This window comes from Natrix helvetica (assembly GCF_964273705.1).
Source record: "Natrix helvetica genome assembly, chromosome: 1".
NCBI classification, from domain to species: Eukaryota; Metazoa; Chordata; class Lepidosauria; order Squamata; family Natricidae; genus Natrix; species Natrix helvetica.
In genome coordinates, this window is record NC_138548.1 from 349,259,763 (window position 1) to 349,286,832 (window position 27,070).

General features: G+C 40.7%; 1 protein-coding gene across 1 annotated transcript; it reads left to right on the plus strand.

The window, feature by feature from the left end:
- Positions 1–394: 394 nt before the first annotated feature.
- Positions 395–27,062, plus strand: LOC309401873 (vomeronasal type-2 receptor 26-like; the record flags this gene model as incomplete). Its single annotated transcript, XM_081971179.1, has 7 exons — positions 395–676; positions 2,483–2,803; positions 6,464–6,691; positions 8,901–8,971; positions 16,788–17,076; positions 18,779–18,974; positions 26,164–27,062. 7 exons carry the CDS (start codon positions 395–397, stop codon positions 27,060–27,062), a joined length of 2,286 nt encoding a protein of 761 aa, XP_081827305.1.
- Between the last annotated feature and the right edge of the window lie 8 nt (positions 27,063–27,070).

The following is a 27,070-nucleotide window of genomic DNA, read 5'->3' on the forward strand; positions in this document are numbered from 1 at the left end:
TATAGGGCAGTAACTCCAGAGCCATTGATATTCTGCAAAGGGATTTTACAGGAGCAAACCACCTTGAGGCAGATAATGCCACTCGCTCAGTGAATCCAGTACTTGAATCTGGCTCTTAGACACCTCCTGGGTGATCTAGCAGGAAGAAATCATATAATATTATGAGTCAAATATGTACATTTGATAACGCTCCATTTTCAGCAATCCAGAGGGTTGTGAATTCTTGGTTCTTCATCCAAGGATAGAGCTAGGCTGAGGGATTGAGCTGAGATTCTGTTTGATCTGCACCTTGGAGGAGTGATATGTTTTTAATTGGTGTCTTTTATCTATTTATGGATGGATGTGAGCTACCTAATGACATTGTACAAGTAGGCTATTATTTTGCAGTAAGACGATGATGTTCCACCTCATCCTGCTCTTCTTCTTGGCTGTTCATAAAATCAACCAGAGCCCAAGGGTGTTGCCCAACATCACCCTGGGCTACAACATCTATGATAACTTCCTCAATGCAAGGATCACATATGAGGTCATGTTGGACCTGCTGTCTACAGGGCAGGAGAACGTCCCAAACTACAGATGTGGAAGACAAAAGAACTTGCTGGCAGTTCTAGAAGAGATGGATACTGAATTCTTTGATCACATTTCTACTTTCTCGGGCATCTACAAAATTCCACAGGTATGAAGCTAAAATGAACTTAATTCCATGTTGTATGATCTTCAGATTAGCCCACACTGCAGACCTTATATTCTCTCCCAAAAGTAGTTAGATATTAAAATACCTGAAATAATTTTATTTTTTTAAAAATGCACAGATATGACTTCAGTCTCCCTGCCACAACATGGCTTGGAAACAATGTCTTTAGTTTGTGATTTCTCCTTTTCTGCCACTAAAGAGCCTTTCTTCAAAGAAAATTTTAAAAGCATATAAATGAACTCGGGTCCCATAGTGGAATGTCTACTAATGTTGGGGAAAGGATGGAGAAATATTGTGGCACACATATGCTTGGAGAAAGGGAATAGTAAAATGTGGCCTGTTGCAAGATTTTTTGTGTGTGTTTTTTTAAAAACCCACAATAGTTGTTTTGTGAAATGAAAGCATGGGTTTTTCAAAAGTGATAATAAAATGAGTTGGAGACGGTGGTCATTGTGTATTTGAAAAATAGGCATGACAAAGAAAGACAAAGGGGAATCAGGAATGTATAAGTGCTGAATGAGTGAGGTATAAATTGAAAAGTTAATGACCAGTAAGAAATAGATGGGGTTTTTTTCATAAAATCATAGAATGAAAAAGTTAAAAGGGACTATAAAGATCCCCTACCCAACCCTCAGATCTGACCAGCAATCATCTAACCACTGCAGAAAAATACCAACCTATTACTTCTATTAGTTAGGCCAAGCAATATCCTTGATATGAATTCCTTCATCTGTCCAACTCTGTTTTGTACCTCTATACTAGTGGTTATTGGGGATTCCCAAAATGTTCTTTAATCCATCCTTGGAATAATTGCATTCTCTTTCAACTTCCTTTTTGAAACTGTAGCTGCTAGTGTAAAAGAAAAAAACAGTCCTGATACTCTGTAATGAGAGGAAGGAAATATTCAACTGGGTTTTTAAGAAGAAATTTATAAATTGTTACCCTTGGATTCTGCGGATGCTGCCCGTCGTAAGATAGAAGGGGTAGTTCAGAGATAGATAAGAGATTCTCATGATTGAGAAAGGTTGCACTTTATGTATGTACATGACATCATGCTGTGTAACAGAATGTCCTTTGCATGGTCAGTAACTAACCTGACAATGTCTATGTGCTGAAAATGCACATAAACAAGGAGAGTAAACCTGTGCAACTGCATCCCATCAATGGGAGTCCCATGTGCATAGCCCTCTTTTTCGATTAAAAACAAATGAAAGTTCATTCTATATTGCAGAAGTCCCAAAGCCAAGTATTTTATACGATCAGACTTCAATTGCTCAAATGCCTGTTGATGCATAGAGCCCTAAGCAAAAGGATCCATTGTTGTACTTTCATACAGTAGCTGTAGTTTGGCACTAGTGTCGGATTTAACAATCACTCCGAATCTGAACCTGATTATCTCTTTGTGTATCCCTGTTAAATCAGGAGAGTTCTCTATTCTAAAATATTAAGATGCTCTCTTCTGATCTGAACCACTTGCAGAACCTGATATACTATGTAGCTGACCCACAGAGTGTGTAGTGTTCATGTGAGCCTCAATTGTTGACAACAGTAGTGCCTCATGGCATCCATTGCATCACCCAGGCATAGCTGTATGGATGGGGTTTGGCCAGAAGTGTAAAGAAGCAAAGAGAAACAGAGAACATTAAGGGACCCAGCTAATTTCAACTTTTTGGGGTACTGTTTTTCTATACATTTCTTTCAGCATTGGAGAAAGGCCCTTATATTTAAGCACCTGTCTTTTAGAATTAAAAGTGATACTAACTAACAATATCTTCTCTTTCATCTTAGATCAGTTTCGGTATTTTCAGCCACATACCTGAGCCAAAGCATCATTTTCCTTTCTTCTACCAGATGATCCCAAAACAAGAACCTCCAAACTCAGCCATTGTCCAGCTGCTCCTGCATTTCCAATGGACGTGGATCAGCCTCCTTTCTCAGGACAACGAAAGAGGAGAAAACTTTAAGAGAAGCTTGGAAACACTAGCTGTAAAAAATGGGGTTTGCATTGTCCTCTCAGAGGCCATCCCAGCGACAAATGTGGATATTCGTACCGGAAACATGTTTGAGCAAGAAAAGGAGAAAATAGTCAACCTTCTTATCAACAATGAAGTAAAAATTATAGTTTTTCAACTAGATTTTCAGGCCACAGCAATGCTAATGTCAATAATACGTGCTAGCGAAAGGGAGAATACATTCATTGCGGCAAAAGTGTGGATTGCAACAACGTTGTCATATTTAAACCTAAAAATGTTTTCCAACAAACTTGATCTCCAACGTAAGGATGTTTTGTTTTCCTTCCTCAGCCAGACAAACGGGGCTCAATATTATAACTTTAATTCATATTCCTCTACCGAGAAACAGTTTGTAGAGGAAGCGTTCCAGTGTTCCTTTTCAAAGTCTGGGTTGTCTAAGAAAGTTTGGGAAAGATGCACAGAAAAAGAGAGCAGGCTATTACCACTCAGGGATGTCCTTGCAGGAAGGGTAACTGTGGATGGCTCCGGCATTTCCAAAGCAATCCAAGCTGTGGCTTTGGTCCTCAATGCTGCCTCTTCCTCCCAACTGAGTAAGAGGAGAATGCAGGTTGGAGACCATCAGTCACTCCAGGTTATACAGCCATGGCAGGTAAGTCTTCACCTTTGAGGTTTAATTGATTCTCCAATTCGTCAATATTAAATTAGATGTAGAAAGTTGTGAGATATTCCAAAGAGCAGTTGCCCAGTTTGTGGTATTTGAGAGTGTCAACCCTGAAGCTGACCTGACTGAGGCCAGTGTGAAGGTTCAGTGTTGCCACACGGGAGTCGAGGGATAAGGAGGGGGGAATAAAGATAGCCTGGGTTTTGTAGCCAAAACAAAATATTTTCTCCTGGGAACCAAGGACATTCTCGCCGATGGAGGGAGGATGAGTGCAGTTACTCGGCAATCAGATGCCACCTTGATTCTACCATGTAACTGATTATTTGGAAAGGGGATTAAAACTTTACCTTTAATTATGTGAAAACTGCGGGAACATTTATACTCAGTTTTCACCAGCCTGATGCTTTCACTGTATGAAATTGGATGCAGAGAAGAGCGAGATACCCCAAACAGCAATTGTCCTGTTTATCATAATTGAGAGTGGCAGAGGCAATATGGGAATAACTCTTATAAACTTGAAATTACCTCTACTAGTTTAGGATGCTGTAATGACAGCGACACCACAATAGTGACACAGCAATTTTTCTCATTTGCAAACTAAATCAACTTCAGGATATTCTAGCAATCCTCAAATCAGGTTATTTTTTATATATAAAGTTTTTTTTCATTGTCATAACATATAACCACATGTATACTAGTATTGGTATACTAGCCAACATCGTATTGTGTAATTAAATGTTTACATCAATTAATCTTACCATCAACTCCCCAAAACAATTATTGGCTCTTCTGCTCTCCATACATCATATTTGTACCTTATCTATCATTTTCTTCTCCCTTTCTCCTCCCCCTCACTACCTCCTTTCTTCCCTCTGTCACACTTCTCTTCTCTACCTCCCCTTCCTCTCTCTTTCTCCTCTCTCCCCTTTCCACTCCTCCTTTTTCTCCTCCTCTTCCCCCTCCCCACTGTCCTCTCTCCTATCCCTCTTTTCTTCCCTTACCTCTCTCCTCTACTTCCCACTCTTCATCCTCTTTACTTGGTGTATCTCAGCTTCTGAGCGAGCTCCATTTTATGTTGATGGTATTTAGAATTCCTTTTCAATATACATATTTAATTTTGACATATATCTTCCTCCTTTTTTAAAAAAGAGAGAAAAATAAATGTATACATAGATACTCATTGTGCTTTTAACCCACCCCACCCCGCTGTCTAATTTTGGCCGAGATGTAGACCTGGTTATAATTCCCAGCTATTCTCATCATTATATTTATATAATTATGCATCCTTACACGCCCCCACTTTGTGATTCCGTCTTTAAATCTCAATAGTTTCCCAGAGTAAGTATATTTCATGTTCCCTCTTCATTTTTCCATATCTTGGTTTAGGTTACCCTTAATTGTCTATAAATGGCAATCCTTGCTGTTCAATGTTCATTGAAATTCCCTTAATCTACTATATAGAATAACAAGCGGTACACATCTCACTTTGTTCTTCATCTTAGAAGTTCTATATATGTCCATGTTTCTTATTTTTTAACCCATTCTTAATTGTCCTTCTATTGTCATATTCAATCAATTAGCAACTCAGTTTAATTATCATGTATAAAAGTGAATCACAAACCTCTGCTTTACAATCTCCCCATATCACTTTCATAGTTGTCCATATTCCATATATTTTAACCTTTATTTAATTATCTTTCCATTTATCATAAATGGATAAATGATCCCTCAAATCAGGTTCTTATGGGTAACTAAAATGCAAATCTAGACCTGTCACCACTGTCTATATCTTGCCTTCTAAAGCAGATTAACAGAGTTAGAAGAGACCTTGGAGGTCATCTAATCCAACCTCCTGCCCTACATCTGTGTCTACCTAGGATCGAACCCACAACCTCCTAATTGTGAGGCAAGAGCTCCACCTCTAGGCCACAGAGGTCTTGTTCAATCGAATCAGAATAGAGTTGGAAGTGACCTTGGAGGTCTTCTAGTCCAACCCCCTGCTCAAGCAGGAGACCCTATAGCATTTCAGACATGTGGCTGTCCAGTCTCTTCTTAAAAACCTCCAGTGATGGAGCGCCCACAATTTCTGGAGGCAAGCTGTTCCACTGGTTAATTGTCCTCACTGTTAGGAAATTTCTCCTTAATTCCAAGTTGCTTCTCTCCTTGCTTAGTTTCCTTGCATTATTTCTTTTCCTGCACTCTGGTACTTTGGAAAATAAGCTGACCTCCTCATTCAGTTTACTTATTATTGGTTACATGTTAGAAGAATTTTCAGCCCAAACCTGAGCTGGGTCACCAAATGAAGGACGCAGGACAATTGCTCAAAGTAGAAGTGAATTTAATTTCAAAAAACCAGATAGTGAAACAGGCTGTCAGAGTTCCAAATATCATCCAGAATTAAATCAGAGTCCAAGGCAGATCTTTCCTCAAACTTCCAATTTATTAAGAGAGACATGTTGGCACATCTGTGGAAAACCCAAATCTGAAAGCTTCCTGGGGTTTCCACCCAGTTGAAAGTTCATGATCTTGCCCCCACACCCACAAGTCCATCACATGGTCCAATCTTCCACTGTTACGCTGGCATTTCCACCCATCTAGTTCCGGTCAGGTGCAGAGACAAAAGATGACCTTGGGCTTCTAGAGAGGAATGTTTTGTTTTGACAACAACACATTCTACTCCTTACTGTTCCCCCTCCCAATTACCCCACTAATGAAACAGCATAGTAAAATAATAGAGAGTGTGGCAGGCCAAAGATCCTTAAAGGAATATGACTGCAGGCCTGACACAGGCATTCAGTGGTTTGAAAGTGGCTGGCCTTTGATATATAAGGCAGCAATATGATAGGGAAGTACATCCCTTATTTGTTATTTTTGTGGATGTGCCAGATGATGTGTTGCTCCAAGAAACATCTGGAGATTCAAGGAGGAAATATGTATGGTGATCCTGTCATTCGTTTTGTGTTGTCAATTGTTGGAATGTTTGGTTGTTGGGGAAACTGTGAAGGATTTCCATATCTAAAGGGGATTTCTTTAGTTATGATTATGTTGTTGGTGTTTGGCAATTTCATAGTGGGAGAAGCACTAAGCTGGTTTCAGATGATGTGCCAATCATGTAATTTTTCTATGTCTTTGCAGCTTCATTGGTTTCTGAGACACTTTCAGCTTCACAACACTTCCAGAGATGGTGTTTATTTGGATGAAAACGGAATTCCTACTGCTGACTTTGACATAATGAACTGGAAAACATCTTCCAAAAATTCTGTTCCTTGGGTGAAAGTTGGGAGTGTAGAAAGAGTAGCCTCCTCTGAAATCAAGGTCTCCATCAATCAGAGTGCCATCCTTTGGCCTATATCATTTGGTCAGGTAGGTGGAGCTACTTGGTTTGAGATCTCCTATTTATCTCCCCACATTTTCTGCTCCAAAATAATTTTTGTTGAAGATAGTCCACATGCCCTCCAAATAAGGAAACATAAAACCCCTATAATTCATAAGATATGTATCTTTAGAGGTTTTTCACTAGTTTCCTACAAATTGAAAACTGCTACATCACCAGTTCTGTTGAGGCCTTTACAATATACATTACTAAGTCAAAATATGATTTCATAATGAATAAACTATGAAACAATCTTACTTTCAATAAGACAATAACCAAAGGTTCAAGAGAATATTCCACTGAATTGCACAAGAGAAACATACCAAATTAAAAATGTGGTGGAAATGAAGTCAGTTGAAAAAAAACAATTTATACAATTTATACATAATGAAACTGTCAGCTATGAAGCCATTTTGGGAGCATCTTCAGGGCTGACACAGCAAGGCTGCTTGGAGCTGTGGAAGCGTGAGTCAAGGTCTCCATCAATCAAAGTGCCATCCTATGGCCAATATCATTTGGGCGGATAGGTGAAGCTGCTTGGTTCAAGATCTCCTATTTATCTCCCCACATTTTCTGCTCCAAAATAATTTTTGTTGCCGATAGTCCACATTCCCTCCAAATAAAAAACCAAAAGCCAATCCAGGCCGAACTGGGACCAACCCCGCTCTGCACCAATTGTGTTGGGGGCTTTACAGTCTACATCAGGGGTGTCAAACTCAAGGCCTATGGGCCGGATTCGGCCCGCAATGTGGTCAAATGTAGTCAAATTGGCCTGAAAAATGTAAGGAGCCAGCCCACATCACTTCAGACCAGCCTACCCAATGCGAAGAGGAAAGATCAGGCCTGCATCGCCTGTTTCATGGCTGAGTTTGCTCCAGATGTTTCTTGGCGTCATTAAATAAATCCATATAATTCATATGTTGCTTTGACTGATCTTTATTTTTATGTTTAGGCACTGCCTTCTTCTAGATGTACAGAAAGTTGTTACCCTGCCAAGGTTATGATTGAGGGAACACTAGTTTGTTGCTATGACTGTTCTCTGTGTATGGAAGGAACATTCTCCGTGCAAGAAGGTAGGTGGGATTTGGCAAAAAGAGACAAATTCAGGATGCAATCAAAATTCACTCTTTTTGGTAAAGGTGGTTCCCCCCCACCCCTGCTATTTGTACACGTAATTACTAACATAGTATATTTTTAATTCCACAAAGATTAAAAAATTGAATTTCTGAAGGTTCCACGAACTTTTTAAGTATTGGTTACTGTCACCCAATTTTGCATGATGATTTGGCTACTAAATAAATAATGGAAATGGCTGAAATCTCTCAGATTATTACCTTCTTATTTGGTGTCAGGAAAGAAGGAAAGTCTGCTTGTATTTCTTGGACATGTACTCCTGATTGTGGTGTGGGCCTCCCTGGAGAGGTACTGAGCTCCAACATGAGTTGTTTTCTAGTCCCAGGTCAGACTTGGTGTCCTATGAGCCACATTACATAATGAACATGAAGTGGAGATAATAATTGTTTCTATTAATACCATTTCAATCAATATACAATAACTTCTATTTAATGGAACAAGCAAATGAGCAAACATAATATAGGATTCCAGAGGGCATCCTTTGCCATTATGAAATATATTTCAGAGGGCATCATAACAAGACAACAATTGCATTCCAACAATAATTTAGTTAATTAAAGCCAAAATTCTAAATTTTGTATCCATATGATGTAACTCATAGGAGTAGGTTATAGTCAGCTCCATTTTCATAGATCATTTAGAATAGAATAGAATAGAATAGAATAGAATAGAATAGAATAGAATAGAATAGAATAGAATAGAATAGAATAGAATAGAATATTTGGCCAGATATGATTGTACAAGAAATTTGTTTCTGGTGCAGAAGCTCTCAATGTATATGCAAAGCAACACAATAATAATAATATAATATCAATAAAAGTGAGTGTAGAGAAGATGAAAAGGATTAATATATTATAATACATTAATATATTTTCTCATACTTTCTACTTAGATTTGACTATGATGGATAAGTATTTTCTAATACGTTCTCCACTCATGTCAATATGTTCTCTCATCCCCATCATTTTTACAAACATGTTTGATGTATTGCGGCATTAATTGATTTCATTTGTATTTGTTGTAATCCTATAGTTGCAGAAACAGACATGTTTTTCTGTTTTTCAGATGCAGCCCACTGTGAAAAGTGTCCAGGTGATCAGTATTCCAATAAGAAGAGAGATCAATGTATCCCCAAGGTTATAACTTTCCTGTCCTATAAAGAAAATGTGGGTCTCATCCTGGCTCTCTTTGCCATTGCCTTATCCATAACTACCGCCTTTGTTCTGGGAATCTTCATTAAGTACCGAGAAACTCCCATAGTCAAAGCCAATAATCGGGACCTCACCTACATTCTCCTGATCTCCCTCCTGCTTTCCTTCTTGACCTCCCTTTTATTTATGGGTCGACCTAAGAAAGTTACCTGCCTTCTTCGACAAACCACCTTCAGTATTATTTTTTCACTAGCCGTCTCTTCATTGATGGCCAAGACTATCATGGTGGTGGTGGCGTTTCTGGCCACAAAGCCAGGCAGCAGGATGAGGAAATGGCTGGGAAAGAGTTTGGCTATTTCTATTGTCTTGTCCCGTTCTGGGGTTCAGGTGGGCATCTGTCTTGTATGGCTGGGAAATTCCCCCCCATTTGCTGACTCTGACCTGCATTCCCAACCAGGACAGATCGTCCTGCAGTGTAATGAAGGTTCGGTTCCCATGTTCTGTTCTGCCCTTGGCTACATGGGCTTTCTGGCTACCATCTGCTTCATAGTGGCTTTCTTAGCCAGAAAACTCCCAGGGCCATTCAACGAAGCCAAGTGGATCACCTTCAGCATGCTGGTTTTCTGCAGTGTTTGGATCTCCTTTGTCCCCACTTACCTGAGCACCAAAGGGAAATACATGGTGGCTGTGCAGATCTTCTCCATTCTGGCCTCCAGCCTGGGTTTACTGGGCTGTATTTTTGTCCCAAAGTGTTACATCATTGTTCTGAGATCTGATATGAACACCAAGGAGCATCTAATGATGAAAAGCTATACAGGCTCCTGATTTTAATAGCTATTTTTGTACAGCTTACATTTCAGGGCGTTTGCAGCATGACTACTATTAGGAGACAACCCAGGAGCACAACACAACACACAGAGACTTAGACCTTTAATAGTGGCTTATATGCAACATATACAGAAATACCGTATTTTTCAGAATATAAGATGCACCAGAGTATAAGATGCACTAAGATTTTGAAGAGGCAAATTAAAAAAAAGTTTTTGCACTCTGCAGACTTTTTTCATGAAAACGGGCCCATTTTTTCTCCAAAAAAGTACACGAATAGCCTTTAGGAGGCTTGTAGAGTACTGCTGGGTTCTAGGGGGGCAAAAATGAGCAGAAAATGGCCCGTTTTTCACCATAACGGGCCTGTTTTTGTCAAAAAAAAAGGCATGCATAGGAGTGATACATGAATACAAAAGAGCATTATCTTGAGACATGAATACAAAAGAGCAACTAATGATAAAATTTAATCCAAACTCCTAGTTGTGATCCTAGTTTTTCTATTAGTTTATTTTAAATATAAGATAAGATAGCATACAAGTAAAATCTATGTGTGTAATCTATGGAATTGTTAGGTCTGTCATCTTTGTCTTGGTGCCTCGTTGGCATCCTGACATCAAAGTCTAAGGAGGGAGGAAGCATTGGCAGGATAAATACGTATGCGATGGGAAATAGGACAGGGGAAAGTGACAGGTTGACGAAGAACAAAGAACCTCAGAACCAGTTTATGTCAGCACTCAAGGCCATGTGCCCTGAGAAGGAATGTGGGTTAACTCAAACACCTCAGCATTCTCAAAACACCAAGGTGAATCTTCATTGGCTGAAGACAAACTGGTCATGGGGTGAGGGCTGAGATGAGGGAAAACCTTCTATATCTTTTTAGTGTGGGAAATTCAGTTCTAGCCTGAACTTCAAGCAGCATCTTTTAATAAAAGAAACTAGCACTTCAACCAAATGGAGATGAGGGTCTTTCTTTCCACGGGATTGGACTGGGGCACATCTGACAGGAATCTTTCTTCCTTTTTTCTGAACTTTGAACTATGTTCCTCAATAAGGGGTAAATGCCAACCTAGGCCAGTCCTTGCCTTCTTTGGAAATCTGACTGAATCTTTGCCTAGCTGATTTTACAGAACAGGACTCAGGACTCTAGCTGGGGACCAGGAAATGAAACCATGAAGCTCAGTAAGGAGATGGGTCCTTGAAGTCTGACTCTGACAGTGTGTCTGGTAACGTTTGATAAGGCAACATGAACTCTCTTTAACTAAGTAGTGTTTATATGGGACATCATTATCTGCCTAAGCTTTGACATCACTATAAAAAATTGCATCCCTTGCTAAATAAGAAATATTTTGTATCCCAATTAGTGCAAGAAGTTTTGCACAGGGGCAAAGATTATGTTCTACTTTATAGGCATTTAAACCTTTGTTTGAACCAAATTTACAGAGGCAGCCTATTGCCCCCAACAATCTGAGTCCTCATTTTACCAACCTCAGAAGTATGGAAAGCTGAGTCAACCTTGAACCAGTTAGAATAGAGCTGCTGGCAGTCAGCAGAGTTCGCCTGCAATACTGCATTCTGACCAAGGTTCCTCATAATATAAAAATAATTATAAACATAAAAACAGATTGAAATTCTAAAAGATATAATAATAGGGCTTCACCCACAGTTTGGATTTTACCCTCTTTCAAACCAGCAGTTCTCTCTGTCCAGAATGGACTTCTGGACAGAGAGGACTATTGGTTCGAAAGAGGGACTCAAAGCACTCGTCGACATTAAGATTGAACAGCCCTCTCTCAAGAGAGGGGGAGGGATACAATACCGCCTGTCTCCTGTTCACCACACAGTCCTTTCAGCAGTTCAAAGAAAGTTCCACACCCATTAGCACTATTCAGGTGACCCTGAGGACACAGGGCCTCCATGACTCTCAGAATGAGTCCTAATGACCAGACTTCAAGAAATATAAATCCTTCCATCTGCCACCATTCAGTCAGAACTGAAGAAGCTTCTTGGATGAGACGCAAAAAGTCTTCAAAGAAAAGCAAAGTCCAGTTACCTTTTTAAGAAGCACCTTTGGGACAACCATGATCTGGATGACTGAAAATCTCCACAGACTGATGGGAGGAGCCGAAGACGCGACGCGACGAAGTGCGATCTCAATGCTCTGAGATCGCAGTCGATACTTTTGCCACTGGGTGGTCCAAACGGACCTAAACCGTCCCACAGAGACAGTGAACAGGAAGAATATGTCTTGCTGATCTGAGTGACATTGCAGAGTCTCTGATTGATCCAAGAGAAATTCTTCAAGCCAGTGACAAAAAATCCAGCCATTTGGCTGATGAAGTCGGGGCGGCTCCAAAACAGAAGGATATGGAAAGAGAAAGTGTTTCCAGCTGTTGAGGAATTTTTACTGTTTTAAAAGTGACTGCCTATAAAAAAAACTTAAAATTAATTTAAATTGGAGAACAGAAGAAATAAGTGGCAGAATTAAATTTGGAATGGTTTTGGACAGTGGTTATCTTATTTTTTAAATGCTATCTTCATGGATGGAATTTATGCAAGCCTTTTAAAACGAATGGATTAAGTTTTCTTCTTCTATTTTTTTCCCTATTCTCTGTAAGCTATGGACTAAAATTCTCCTCTTTCACTACTGTGGGTGTTTTTCTAACTCATTTAAGAATTGGACTTTTTTTAACTTGAAATACAAAAAAGATACAAAAGGAAACAAAGAAAATTGCAACATTGCAACAATAACACTACTACTCGGAGGCTAGAGGTTTGTGTATTGGAAATGAAACACTTTTTTTCACTCATTATCCTGGCTTGGCACTTCAAGGTTTCACTGCTTGTTTATAGAGAGTGATAAGAAGAAAAACACAGAGATGTTCCTTTGAAGTATATTTCTAATCAGAGAAAGGTGAAAATGAAATGCTATTGTGAATTTATGCTTAATCCTGTTAAAACCTTCTAAGCTAGAGCAGCAGTGTTTGTTAGCTGGAGATAATGGCACAATTTCAACTGCAGAAAGAAGTTTTAAGTCTGCAAAAGATATTCTCAGAAATACAGAAATTATCAGATACAGTACACATGAGAGGATAGAGAAGAAGTTGGAAGACTTAGAGTATCTAACAGCAAAATATGATGAAGAAGTTGAAAATGCTTATCAAATGGAAAAAGTGGTGGTTAAAATCCTAAAAATCAAAGAGAAAAATGAATATAAAGAAATTAAAATTGCTGATATTTATGGTGATTGGTTTGTCTCTGAAAATGGAAAGGGTGGAATACTGAAAGTGGAATTAAATGGAGGGGAAATTTACCCCAGATGGTAAGATACAGAAGAATTGAAAACAAAGGAATTTATGGATTTAAAGAGAGAAATTTTATTAGCAATATCATTGATAACACTACCGACAATCAAAGATAAGCTGATTAAGGAAACAGAAGAAGGGCATTGAAATCACATGAGAGATTTTATAAGCAAAGAGTTGCTAAGAGGAGTCCATACAAAGTTGTTAAGGAGATGATTAGAGGACTAATACCACAAATGGCAGAAGACATGAGACTGTTTTGCTACTGGAAAGATACAGGCCGATAGATGGAAGAGTATAATTTAAAACTAGTTAAACTTAGTGAAATTTAGTGACAATAAATATAGTTAAATAAATAATTGATAATGATAATAATGTATACAATGTGTAGTGCTATGATAAGTAATAATTGGATATGAATATTGAATGGTACCCATGAACGGAAGATTAGAAATTCTTTTGGATTATATAAAAAGGTTAATAAAAAAAGAATTAAGTTACAGTATGTAGATTCAGTTAAGTCTTGATTATTAGGGGGGGGGGGAAATGATATGATACAGGATATAGTCAAATAAAGAAGGGATAATGATAACAACGTATATATCAGGGGCGTGCAGTCAGGGGAGGCAGGGGAGGCAGAGCCTCACCGCTCTCATCATGAAAAGAAAAAAAAGGGAAAAGGGAAAAGGCACATGTGGCCTCATTCCCCGCCTTCCTGAGTCAACATGAAGGGGACCGCGGAGCGCGCTCTGCCAGCTCGCGCTCCACGGTCCCCTTCATGTTGACTCAGGAAGGCGGGAAATGGGACCACGTGTGCAGGAGGCTGAGGCTGCCTCAGCCTCCTGCACACGTCCCATTCCCCGCCTTCCTGATGACGTCACCAGCCTCACCAGCCATAAACCTCACCGCACATCACTGGTATATATATGTATGGGTACAACATAAGGAAATGGGATGTAAATTGTAAAGAGTGATTTGGAAAGAAGGATTAGAAAACTTTGTTATTAAATATTATGGAGGTTTAGCTAGAATAGGACATAAGGATCCAATGTTATTGGGGGATTTTAGAAATAGTAAATGAAATGCCAATATGTGGTTATCTTGGTATATTTTATGATGAAGGACGTTTAAACAATTATAGTCAAATGAAAATGGAGGTATGATGATGGTAATATGTATAAATATCTGAGTTAAAATACTTGAGTTAATATGAATTATGTTTGTTGACTGTGGAAGAGATGCACGTAGGCCTTTTTGTAACCAACTGATACACTTTCTACAGTATGTAAAGAAGGATGTGTTGTATTTGTTTTGAAAAATAAAAATAAAAATAAACTTTTATTTAAAAAAATCTCCACAGACAGCTGGTGAAAAGTATTTAATTGTTTTAATACATGACAATGTTTAGAATCTCAACAACATGTTCCAAGAGTAAAAAGGCAATCAAACATCCATAAATTGTTCCCTTCCAGACTCTTGAACTAAAACCATGCCCTTGAGTGATGCAAAACCTGCCTCCAGAAGTTGTGAATGCTCCAACACTGGAAGTTTTTAAGAAGAGATTGGACAACCATTGTCTGAAGTGATGTAGGGTTTCCTGCCTAAGCAGGGGGTTAGACTAGTACACCTCCAAAGTCCCTTCCCACACTGTTAATCTATTCTAAAACTGTTGTTTTTCAATAATGCACCTCTGTTGCAACAGTTATTCCCAATTCCCCTTCTAATCATTAAAATCATGGTTATTTATTCTATTTGTGGGGGGGGGGAATCTTATATGAGATTTCTGCTACCACCATGACTTTTAAAGTAATGTGACAAAAACAGGATATCCTAGATATCCTATAGAAATCCTAGACATATGATCTGAAACTACTACTGCTCTTTCTGAGAGCAGAGGGCATAGTTAGTAGAATTAGGCTGGAGTTGTGCAAGTGTAAGATTCCAGGTTCCTCTTCCACATCTGGAGCCAAACTGGACCATCTTCATTACAGTTGTGCTCTTTTGAGAGAGGAACTAAGAAGGATCTCCATCTGTACATGTCAAATGTTGCTGCTGGAAAAGCAGCTATTTTTGCTTCTTCTCCTGTCCCAATTTCCTTGTTTCACGATGCTGATGAAATGTCCTTTGAAGCTGACAAAAGAAGAAAATAAGGGCTTTCACTACTACAAGCCCGGAGACTACCTGATCTCTGGAATAACATCTAAAATATTTTCTCTATATTACCCTTATGATTTCTCCAAGTCGCCAACCCACAGATTGAAAAGGTCAATATGCATTTACACAAAATTCATTACTAAATAGTAATATATAGTCAGCATATGAGTTCAATTAATAATTTCGATCAATTTATGTCAAGCAGATTTTCTTATTCATTTTTGTGATCTGAGTTTTCTCGGTATTGCCCCATCTCCCCCCGCCAGCAGAGCTCCGGCCCCTCCCGTGTCCTGTGTGTCTGTTGTAAGATCATCTGGTTTATCTGGTTTTTTGTGTAAATGTATATTATGAGTATGGAGGGAGGGGGCACCTACCACACATTGCAACTGCCAAAATGTGTAACCTTTCCACTACCTTTTTCCTTGTTATTTTTTTAAAAAAACCAATAAAACTTTGTTTTTTTAAAAAAAAAGTCAATATGTACAGGATTTGAGGGGGGGGAGTGATTTTACCCACTGCAATCTTTTTTTGCAGTGAAAAATGAAAAAAATGAATTTCATTCTAAAATGAAAAAAAAAATCATTTTAGAAATGATTCCCTTTTCCAAGCTCCTTACGTTGAGAAAGGCAGGTCATTACAGATACTCCTCGACTTACAAGTGTTTGTTTAATGACCGCTGGAAGTTACAACGGCACTGAAAAAAGTGACATAGCACCATTTTTCACAGTTATGACCTTTGCAGCATCCCCATGACCTTGTGATCAAAATTCAGATGCTTGGCAGCTGTTTCGTATTGATGGCCATTGCAGTGTCCTGGGGTTGTGTGATTCCCTTTTGCAAACTTCTGACAAGTAAAGTCAAGGAGGAAGCCAGGTTGACATAACAATGGTGTTACTAACAGATTAATAAAGCTGGAAAGGACCTTGTAGGTCATCTAGTCCAACCCCCCCCCCCCTTTCACCCAAGCAGGAGACCCTCCACCATTTCTGATAGATGGCAGTCCAATCTCTTCTTGAAATCTTCCAGTGATGAAGCCCCCACAACTTCTGAAGGCAAAGCTGTTCCATTGGTTGATTGTTCTCACTGTCAGAAAATTTCTCCTTATTTCTAGGTTGAATCTCTCCTTGATCAGTTCCCATCCTTTATTCCTTCACTGTCCTTCAGGTGCCTTGGAAAATAGCTTGACCCCCTCCTCTCTGTGGCAGTCCCTCAAATACTGGAACACTGCTATCATGTCTCCCCTTGTCCTTCTCTTTACTAGACTAGCTATGCCCAGTTCCTGTAACTGTTCTTCATATGTTTTAGTCTCCAGTCCCCTCATCATCCTGGTTGCTCTTTTTTTAATTTATCCTTTAAAACCAATAAAAGGATCAATTAAAAAAATTAGCTATGTGTCTGATAATATTTCCTACATTACGATATAGAAATATAAAGCTACATTAAGACAGATTTCCATAAACTGAAGAAGCAAGTCCAGGTGGAAGTTGATGAACTTTTTGATTTCTATTGTGTTGCAGTATGAAGACGAGCTTCTTCCAGATCCTGTCCTTCTTCTTTGCTGTTCATGAGATCAACCGGAATCCTTGGCTCTTACCCAACATCACCCTGGGCTACAGCATCTATCAGACTTTTTTCAATGCAAGGATAACCTATGAGGCCATGATGGATCTGCTGTCTACAGGGCAGGAGAACGTCCCAAACTACAGTTGTGGAAGACAAAAGAACCTGCTGGCAGTTCTTGAAGAGACGGATTCCGAACTCTTTGATCATGTTTCTATTTTCTTGGGACTCTACAAAATTCCACAGGTATGAAGCTAAATTGAATTTAAATTCCATGCTGTAAATTTTTCAGGCTAGCTAGACTGTGCTTATATTGAAGCATTTGACTTTAATAATTCAAAGTAGAACAAACTACCAATATCTTCTCTTTCATCTTAGATCAACTATGGTGTTATCAGCCACATGCCTGAGCAAAATCACCATTTTCCTTTTTTCTACCGGATGACCCCAAAACAAGAACCTCCTAACTCAGCCATTGTCCAGCTGCTCCTGCATTTCCGATGGACGTGGATCGGCCTCCTTTCTCAGGGCAATGAAAGAGGGGAAAAGTTTAAAAGAAGCTTGGAGACTCTAGCTGTAAAAAATGGGGTTTGCGTCGTCCTCTCAGAAACTATCCCAACAATGAATGCTGATTTACTTTTCGGGAAAATATTTGTGCAAGAAAGAAGAAAAATGCTCTTTCTTCTTATAAACAGTCACGTCAAAATTATTCTTTGCCAATTGGATTTTCAGGCCACAGCACTGATCTCAGGACTAATAGAACATACTGAAAGAACTAATAACTTTGTTGGGGGGAAAGTGTGGTTTGCAACAGCTTTGTCAGATACAAGTGTAGGAATGTTTTACTACGGGGTTGATCTCCAACACAAACATGCTTTGTTTTCCTTCCTCACCCAGACAAAGAGAAGGACACAATATTACAACTACAATTCATATGCCCGCACTGTTGAACAGTTTGGAAAGAAAGTGTTCCAATGTTCCTATGCAAAGCCTGTGTTTTCTAAGAAAGTTTGGGAAAGATGCACAGAAAAAGTAAGCCAGAAACTTCCACCCCATGATGTGGTTGCAAGAGTCCTGTCTGAGGATGGCTCCGGTATTTCCAAAGCAACACAAGCTGTGGCCTGGGTCCTCAATGCTGTCTCTTCTTCCCAAATGAGCAAGAGGAGTATGCATGTTGGAAACAATCAGTCACCCCAGATTGTACAGCCATGGCAGGTAAGACTTCTCTTTCAAAGTTCCATGAAATTGGATGTAAGGAGGGTTGAGATATTCCAAACATCAGTTGCTGACTTTGAAAGAGAGAGAAAGGGACAGAGATAAACAGAGATAGAGACAGCAGACACAGACAGCAACACAGACAGACAGATAGATAGACAGACAAAGACAGACACAGATGGACAGAGACAGAGATAGACAGAGATAGACAGACACAGCAGACACAGCAGAGACAGAGACAGACAGACAGACAGACACAGACACTGACGGACAGAGGCAGAGATAGACAGACATAGCAGACACAGCAGAGACAGAGACAGATAGATAGAGACAGAGATATCTCCAAATTTGGTCCCCAAACAGGTACCCTATTAAAAAGTATGATTTCACAGCAAAATTTTGGGTGATTAAATAAATTCTTTAATTTTCCAGGTTATGTCATTTTGGATTTTGTTAAAATGAAGATGATAAATTATGGCTGGGTTGGAGAACGTAGTGGTCCCTTTAAGAAACTGTAAGACACTTTGTATCTGAAAAAGATCTGTGTTCCCTGGAAATAAAGGGAGAGTAACTTCCCATGAAATCCTAAATCGACCTCTTTCAACCCAAGTTATGAGCTGAGGATTTTAAATTATTCAGAGCGCTTGAAATCCAGAATAATAGCCATAAAACATTGAATAAAGGCTGAAATAAAAATCTGCAAGCTGCATGTGTGATTTTCTTTGATTTGCAGCTTCATCAATTCATGAGAAACTTCCAACTTCACAATGTTTCCAGAGATGGGGTTTATTTGGATGAAAATGGAGTTCCTGCTGCTGACTTTGATATCATGCACTGGACAGTTTTTCCCAACAAGTCGACTGCTGGGGTGAAAGTTGGGAGTGTAGAAAGAGAAGCCTCCTCAGAAGTCAAGGTCTCCATCAATCAGGGTGCCATCCAATGGCCAACATCATTTAACTAGGTAGCTGATGTTTCTTCATTTTTGCTCACCTGTTTAACTCCACATAATGCAGTCTTTTCTATTCAGAAATCATTCCCGTCCAAACCAATGAAGATAAAGGAATCTAAAGCCCTATTAATTCATTAGTTAAGATAAAGGTCAAGGTTCCCCTTGCACAGATGTGCTAGTCATTCCTGACTCTAGGGGGCGGTGCTCATCTCAGTTTCAAAGCCGAAGAGCCAGCACTGTCCGAAGATGACTCCATGATCATGTGGCCGGCATGACTAAATGCCGAAGGCGCATGGAACACTGTTACTTTCCCACCAAAGGTGGTCCCTATTTTTCTACTTGCATTTTTATATGCTTTCGAACTGCTGGGTTGGCAGAAGCTGGGACAAGTAACGGGAGCTCACTCCATTACATGTCACTAGGGATTCGAACCGCCGAACTGCTGACCTTTCTGATTGACAAGCTCAGCATCTTAGCCACTGAGCCACCATGTCCCTTCAATTCATTAGTTATCACATATCTTTTAGGATTTTTCAGAAGTTTATCACAAGCTGAAACCTGTTGCACCATCGATAGTGTCACGTCCTCTACATTCTGCATTATTAAATTGGAAGATAATATCATAATTCATAGCCCATGAGATAATTTGAATTTTTAAAAAAGCCCAAGGTTTCAAAGGCGTAATCCACTGGATTGCGTGAGAGAAAATGTCAAGTGGAGAATCTGTTTGGGAAAATGTGAGCAGTTGAAAAAAAGTAATTTGCATGCAGTCTCTGACAGAAAGCACTTGAAGAGACTAGAAGCATTTGAAATATGGATTTAGTGGTGGCTGTTACATATAAACTGGGTTGAAAAAAATCAGAAATGTGGGGGTGAATAAGCCGCCTGGGAAAGCCAAGGGTTATCATCAAAACCATTAAAAAGTGAAAGAATATTTCGGACATGTGATGTGACACAGAAAAATATGGCATACTTCACTTAATCCTCCAGGGAAAGTAAACAAGGTCCAAGCAGAACATCATGACTTCAAAATGTATGGGACGGGTTTGGACAAAACTCAGCAGCCCTTTTTCATGCTGCTGTTGATAAAAAATATGATCTCCAACATGATCGCCAATGTCCGATGACAGATATGACTAGCAGCCCTGAAGATCCAAAGTTAAAGATGGCCCTGGCTTGTTGGGGTTGTTACTTGGGGGTGTTACTTGGAACCTTGACAATGGCAGAAGAAGAAGAAGAAGAAGAAGAAGAAGAAGAAGAAGAAGAAGAAGAAGAAGAAGAAGAAGAAGAAGAAGAAGAAGAAGAAGAAGAAGAAGAAGAAGAGGAGGAGGAGGAGGAGGAGGAGGAGGAGGAGGAGGAGGAGGAGGAGGAGGAGGAGGAGGAGGAGGAGGAGGAGGAGGGGGGGGGAGGAGGAGGAGGAGGAGGAGGAGGAAGAAGAAGAAGAAGAAGAAGAAGAAGAAGAAGAAGAAGAAGAGGAGGAGGAGGAGGAGGAGGAGGAGGAGGAGGGGGGGAGGAGGAGGAGGAAGAAGAAGAAGAGGAGGAGGAAGAAGAAGAAGAAGAAGAAGAAGAGGAGGAGGAGGAGGAGGAGGAGGAGGAGGGGAGGAGGAGGAGGAGGGGGGAGGAGGAGGAGGAGGAAGAAGAAGAAGAAGAAGAAGAAGAAGAAGAAGAAGAAGAAGAAGAAGAAGAAGAAGAAGAAGAAGAGGAGGAGGAGGGGGAGGAGGGGGAGGAGGAGGAGGAAGAAGAAGAAGAGGAGGAGGAGGAGGGGGAGGAGGAGGGAGAGGAGGAGGAAGAAGAAGAAGAAGAAGAAGAAGAAGAAGAAGAAGAAGAAGAAGAAGAAGAAGAAGAAGAAGAAGAAGAGGAGGAGAAGGAGGGGAGGAGGGGGGAGGAGGAGGAGGAAGAAGAGGAGGAGGAGGAGGAAGAAGAAGAAGAAGAAGAAGAAGAAGAAGAAGAAGAAGAAGAAGAAGAAGAAGAAGAAGAAGAAGAATTTGTATGTAATGATACAATGTTCAGCTTTAGAAGAGAAACCCAGAGACATTGGCAGCCAGATTCAGCGGGGTGGGGGAGAGTCATGCCAAAGAAAGGAGGGGGAGCCTCCCCTAAGGAGAAACATCTTTTGCAATGCAGCCACTTTCCTTTGGAATGAAGAATAAAGCAAAGTATCTCTGAAGATTCTCAGTCATCCCAGTCATGGTTGTCCCAAAGGTGCTTTTTCAAGAGGCAACTGGAAGTTCTGGTTTTTCTTTTGAAGATGTTTTGCTTCTCATCCGAGAAGCTTCTCCAGCGTTCCCCGCCATCTCATCCAAGAATTTCCTTGGATGAGAAGCAAAACATGTTTAAAGAAAAATCAGAAAGTCCAGTTGTCTCTTTTGGACAATAAAAGCAAAGTGTATGCTTCAGGAAAGGCTCAGCCCCGGTTTGAGCAATGGCCAAAATTGTGGAAACCTTTTAGGAAAAGTGAGGTTTAATAACACCACTTTTGGGGGAGTTTCAAGCTAATCATATTCCACTGCTGGAATGGCTTGGGAATAGCCCAGACCTTAACCCAATTGAAAATCTATGGAGCCCACTAAAGAAACTTGTTAGTCAGAAGCGACCCAGCAATAAAACCCAGTTAATAGAAGCAATCATTCAATTTTGGTTTCACGTTATAACAGCTGCAGAACTAAAAGTCTTGGTTCACCCCGTGGGAAGACGTTGTAAGGCCGTAATTCATGTTAAAGGTTCCCCAACTAAGTATCAACTGGCATGGGGATATTTTTTTGTATATCTTGTTTTTTCTATGGTGACAATTTCTGTATATCTCGTTTCACTTTTCTTCTTTATAACTGCTATTTGAATAGCAAATCCTTCATAAAAGTTATTGCTTTACATTTTTGATTAAATTATCTTTCCGTTGATATATATATTTTATGGTACTACTTCCCCAAAAAGTGGTGTTATTAGCTAGTTTTAGAAAATACACTTTTCTCAAAAGGTTTCCACAATTTTGGCCACTACTGTACAGTTACTGGCCTCAACTCCTGCACACTTAGCTGTTTGAAAGCATGCAAATATGAGTAGATAAATAGGTACCAGTGGGAATGTAACACCGTTCTGTGCACCCTCTGTGTATAGTCATGCTGGCTACTTGATCACAGAAATGTCTTTGGACAATGTTTGCTCTCTGGGCTAAGAAACAGAGATAAGCCCTGTCCCCTAGAGTCTAACACAAATGGACAGGGGAAACCTATAGATGAACTATATGTTTTAGGATTGCAAATATAAATTGATAAAGAGAATTCCTTTCCTTTCATTCATTCATGTTCAGAGTTCTTTTCCATAAAGGCCCATGTCAGATGGTACCTCCAACTATTAGAAAGAAAGGAGGATTGAGGTCTCCATCAGTAACTGCCATGCCACTATACCATGGCTGAGTTTGTTCCATATACCTCTTGGCTTCCAGAAACCAGTTCATTGAAATAAACTCTTCTAACTCAGGGGTTGCCACAAAGAAGAGGGAGTCAAGCTATTCTCCAAAGCACCTGAGGGTAGAACAAGAAGCAATGGGTGGAAACTAATCAAGGAGAGAAGCAACTTAGAACTGAGGAGAGATTTCCTGACAGTTAGAACCATTAATCAGTGGAACAGCTTGCCTCCAGAAGTTGTGAATGCCCCAACACTGAAAGTCTTTAAGAAGATGTTGGATAGCCATTTGTCTGAAACGGTATAGGGTTTCCTGCCTAGGCAGGGGGTTGGACTAGAAGACCTCCAAGGTCCCTTCCAACTCTGTTACTCTATTCTATTCTATTCTATTCAATAACTGGGTGTTTTTTAATGCTTAGATGATGCCTTCTTCTAGATGTTCAGAAAGTTGTTACCCAGGATACACCAAGCTCTTAAGAGAGGGAGCACCAATTTGTTGCCATGACTGTTCTCTGTGTATGGAAGGAACATTTTCTATGCAAGAAGGTAGGTAGCTGGGGGGGTTGAAATTGAGGGTGCAATCAACATTCAATCTTGTTTTTCTGGCCAAAATTTTCTAAAACTTTTTTCTTTCCTTCTAATTTTAGTCCCAATTTCTAGCAAAATTCCATAAAACAATAACATTTGCATTTCTTAAAGGAGTCCCCAAACTTTTCAATACTTGGGTATCATCGCCCAAGGTTGCATGATGATGTGCCCATTAAAATAAATAATGAAAAATGGGGAAACCCTGGAAACGTTCAAAATCAGGTTAATGTCAGGGTTCCAAGTAACACCCTCAATGAAAGAAGACTCCGAGGTTTGAAGTTCCTCAAAGTTCCATTTTATTAGAGATGTCATATTGGCACATCTGGGAAAACAAAAATCTGAAAGCTTCCAAGTTTTCCCCACCCAAAAGAAAGTCCAAGCAACTACCCAGCACCCACATGTCCATCACATGGCCCAATCAGGCCCCGTCACAACTGGAGATGCCTCCCAGTCCCACCTCCCTCCAGGTGCAGGGCAAGATGTCCTTGACTCTCTGAGAAAGGAGTGTTATTTTGACTATATATCTCCCATACTCCATACAATTCCCCCTCTCATTTCCCCACAGCATTAAATGTGGCAGGCTGGAAGGCCCAATGCAGGCCTGATAGATAGCTTAAATCTCTTATTATCTTCTTGTCTGGCTTCAGGAAAGAAGTCAAGCATTGGGCAGTGACGTGCAGTCAGGGGAGGCAGGGGAGGCAGAGCCTCACCGCTCTCATGAAAAGAAAAAAAATGTAAAAGGGAAAAGGCGAGTGCTGAGGTGAGGCTTAAAAAAGCCTCTAAAAAAGGGAGGACTGTGACAACTTTGATCTTTGCAAGCATGCAAGCAAAATATCCCAGGATCACGGTGGCGGGGACAGCAACTCCTTCTGCTGCGCTGTGCAGAAGAGCCACGCTGTGCAGGAGGCTCCTCAGCGCTAGCCTCAGTTCAGCGCGAGCCACAGTCCCCTTCATGTTGGCTCAGGAAGGAGGGGAATGGGACCGCTTGTGCAGGAGGCTCCTCAGCGCTAGCCTCAGATCAGCGTGAGCCGCGGTCCCATTCCCCTCCTTCCAGAGCCAACATGAAGGGGACCGCGGCTCGCGCTGATCTGAGGTTTGCGCTGAGGAGCCTCCTGCACAGCGTGGCTCTTTTCCGCAGTGCAGCGGAAGGAGTTGCTGTCCCCGCCACTGTGATCCTGGGGTATTTTGCTTGCACGCTTGCAAAGATCAAAGTTGTCACAGTCCTCCCTTCATGATGATCATTTGATGACGTCAGTGCCTCACCAGCCATAAACCTCACCGCACGTCACTGATTGTGAGAGTTGATCAAGGTTCCAACTGACGAGCCCAACCAAAGCAAGCACAATCAAGACGGTCCAATCTCTTCTTGCAAAACTTTATTGAGTACATCATTTCAGCACATTGGAGGGCAAAACCAGATCTAGATCTTTTCCACACTAACCCTTATAGTTAAAGTACAAATTCTTCCTCCACCACCACCCCAATTAGCTCAGGTCACATTGTCCAATACAGTCTCTGGATATTGTTATGGGAAAGTCTTTTGGGCTTTTGTAAACAACTACTAAAATGTCCTTGGTTCTCATGCCAACGTCTTGGTGTCTGGCTTGTGTTCTATCTCCCTCCCCCTCCCATAGTTCATTGGCAAGCTGAGATGCGATAATAGTTGCAACAGCAAGACGTCTTTTGAAGCTTGGCACTCAAATGCTTAGCAGCTTTAAAAGAAGTAATGATTATTTCTAATTAATATTGGGTCTCTCTGGGAAGAACTATTGAATTACTCCTTGGACATGTGTGCATCATCATGTTATGGCTTACCTTAGTGGGAAAACTGAGTTCTTTTACAGCCAGAGGTATGGGAAAAATCAGTTATCAGAGGAATGGGATTGATAAATAGATAAATAGAAACATAAGGAATTTGTCCTTGTAGCTCACAGAGACCTCACAGAGTTTTATTGGAACACTAGCTGATAACTCGGTATTGCCCGGGTATATTTTTATCCCAATCCTGTATTAGACAAGAAAAGACCTGATTTCGGCAACAATTAAATTAGTTACAAATGTTTTCCCTGTGCCCCCAAAAGCCATACATTTGTCCTCAAAAATAATCAAAGCCTTGTTGAAAACATCCAGACCAAATGTAATTTCTAATGTTGGATTTTCTCCCTTACCAGAGGGAGTCCCCTTGTGGAGTACTGTGAAGCCATTACCATGGCAACTCCACCGCACTGTACAGTAGAAGCCATTTTATGGCAGTACGGTAGAAGTCACTTTAAGGCACAACAGGCTGTATCTTAACAGAACACACACCCTGAGGGGTGTTAGGGGTGTCTTACCCCCACAGTATTTGTTTCCAGGGAGTAAGTCATCTATGTGCCAGGTTTGGTTGAGTAAAGAAAACAAATAGGTTTGACTTAAATTAAACACGAATGATTGAAATTAATAAACTTTCAATCCACACACCCCATACATTCAACAACTTCTTTCCACTTGCAAGCAATTGTGTCCCAACAGCAATTAAGTTAATTAAAGGCAAAGTACTAGATTTGTGCCCACCTGATGTTTTTGGTAGGATTCCAAAGACAATGGAATCATGCTTCAGCTCATTTTCAGCTGCATGATCCCAAACACTTCTTCACTGTTACTCTGTGTCCATTTATCCTTCATGAATATGTTTTCTCAGATTCCAGCTTACATCTTAAGCAAATACAGAGGGGAAGAATTTGCTAATACCGTGATGTTGCGGAGGGGCAGGGGGTGATGCGTGCATGCATGGGGGGGGTCATATGCACATGTATGGGGCAGGGGGAGCGCAGGAGGCAGTGCTCCTCTCCGTCCCCCTTTTTGGTTCCAGGAGGCTTCAGGGAGGCCTGCTAGGCCCAAAGCGGAACACAGGAGTTTGTGTGCATGCAAGGGGGGTGGGCCGTGTGGGGAGGGTTGTCATGTGTGCATTGCATTATGGGTATTGGCACACGCATGCGTGCTGTTGCGCTTTCAGCACACAAGGACAAAACGGTTAGCCATCACCGTTCTAACGTGTTCCCCATTTCTCCCAATCCCTCTCTCAGCCCATCACATTTAAAAATATGTTTTATGTATTGTAGTAGCAATTGACTTCGGTTGCATTTGTCATAATCCTACAGCTGCAGAAAAAAAATTACATGCTAGATAATGTTTTTCAGATGCAGCCCATTGTGAAAAGTGTCCAGATGATCAGTATTCCAATAAGAAGAGAGATCAATGTATCCCCAAGGTTATAACTTTCCTGTCCTATAAAGAAAATTTGGGTCTCATCCTGGCTCTCTTTGCCATTGCCTTATCCATAACTACCGCCTTTGTTCTGGGAATCTTCATTAAGTACCGAGAAACTCCCATAGTCAAAGCCAATAATCGGGACCTCACCTACATTCTCCTGATCTCCCTCCTGCTTTCCTTCTTGACCTCCCTTTTATTTATGGGTCGACCTAAGAAAGTTACCTGCCTTCTTCGACAAACCGCCTTTAGCATTGTTTTCTCAGTTGCCGTGTCTTCCTTACTGGCCAAGACTGTCATGGTGGTGGTAGCATTTCTGGCCACAAAACCAGGCAGCATGATGAGAAAATGGCTGGGGAAAAGTCTGTCCAATTCCATTGTCTTGTCCTGTTCTGGGGTTCAGGTGGGCATCTGCCTTATATGGCTGGGAAATGCCCCCCCATTTGCTGACTCTGACTTGCATTCCCAACCAGGACAGATCATCCTACAGTGTAATGAAGGCTCAGTTGCCATGTTCTACAATGCCCTTGGCTACATGGGTTTTCTGGCTACCATCTGCTTCATAGTGGCTTTTTTAGCCAGAAAACTCCCAGGGACATTCAACGAAGCCAAGTGGATCACTTTCAGCATGTTGGTTTTCTGCAGTGTTTGGATCTCCTTTGTCCCCACCTACCTGAGCACCAAAGGGAAATACATGGTGGCTGTGCAGATCTTCTCCATCCTGGCCTCCAGCCTGGGTTTAATGGGCTGCATTTTTATCCCCAAATGCTACGTTATTATCCTGAGACCTGACATGAATACAAAGAGGCATCTAATAATGAAAAACTAGGAGGTGCT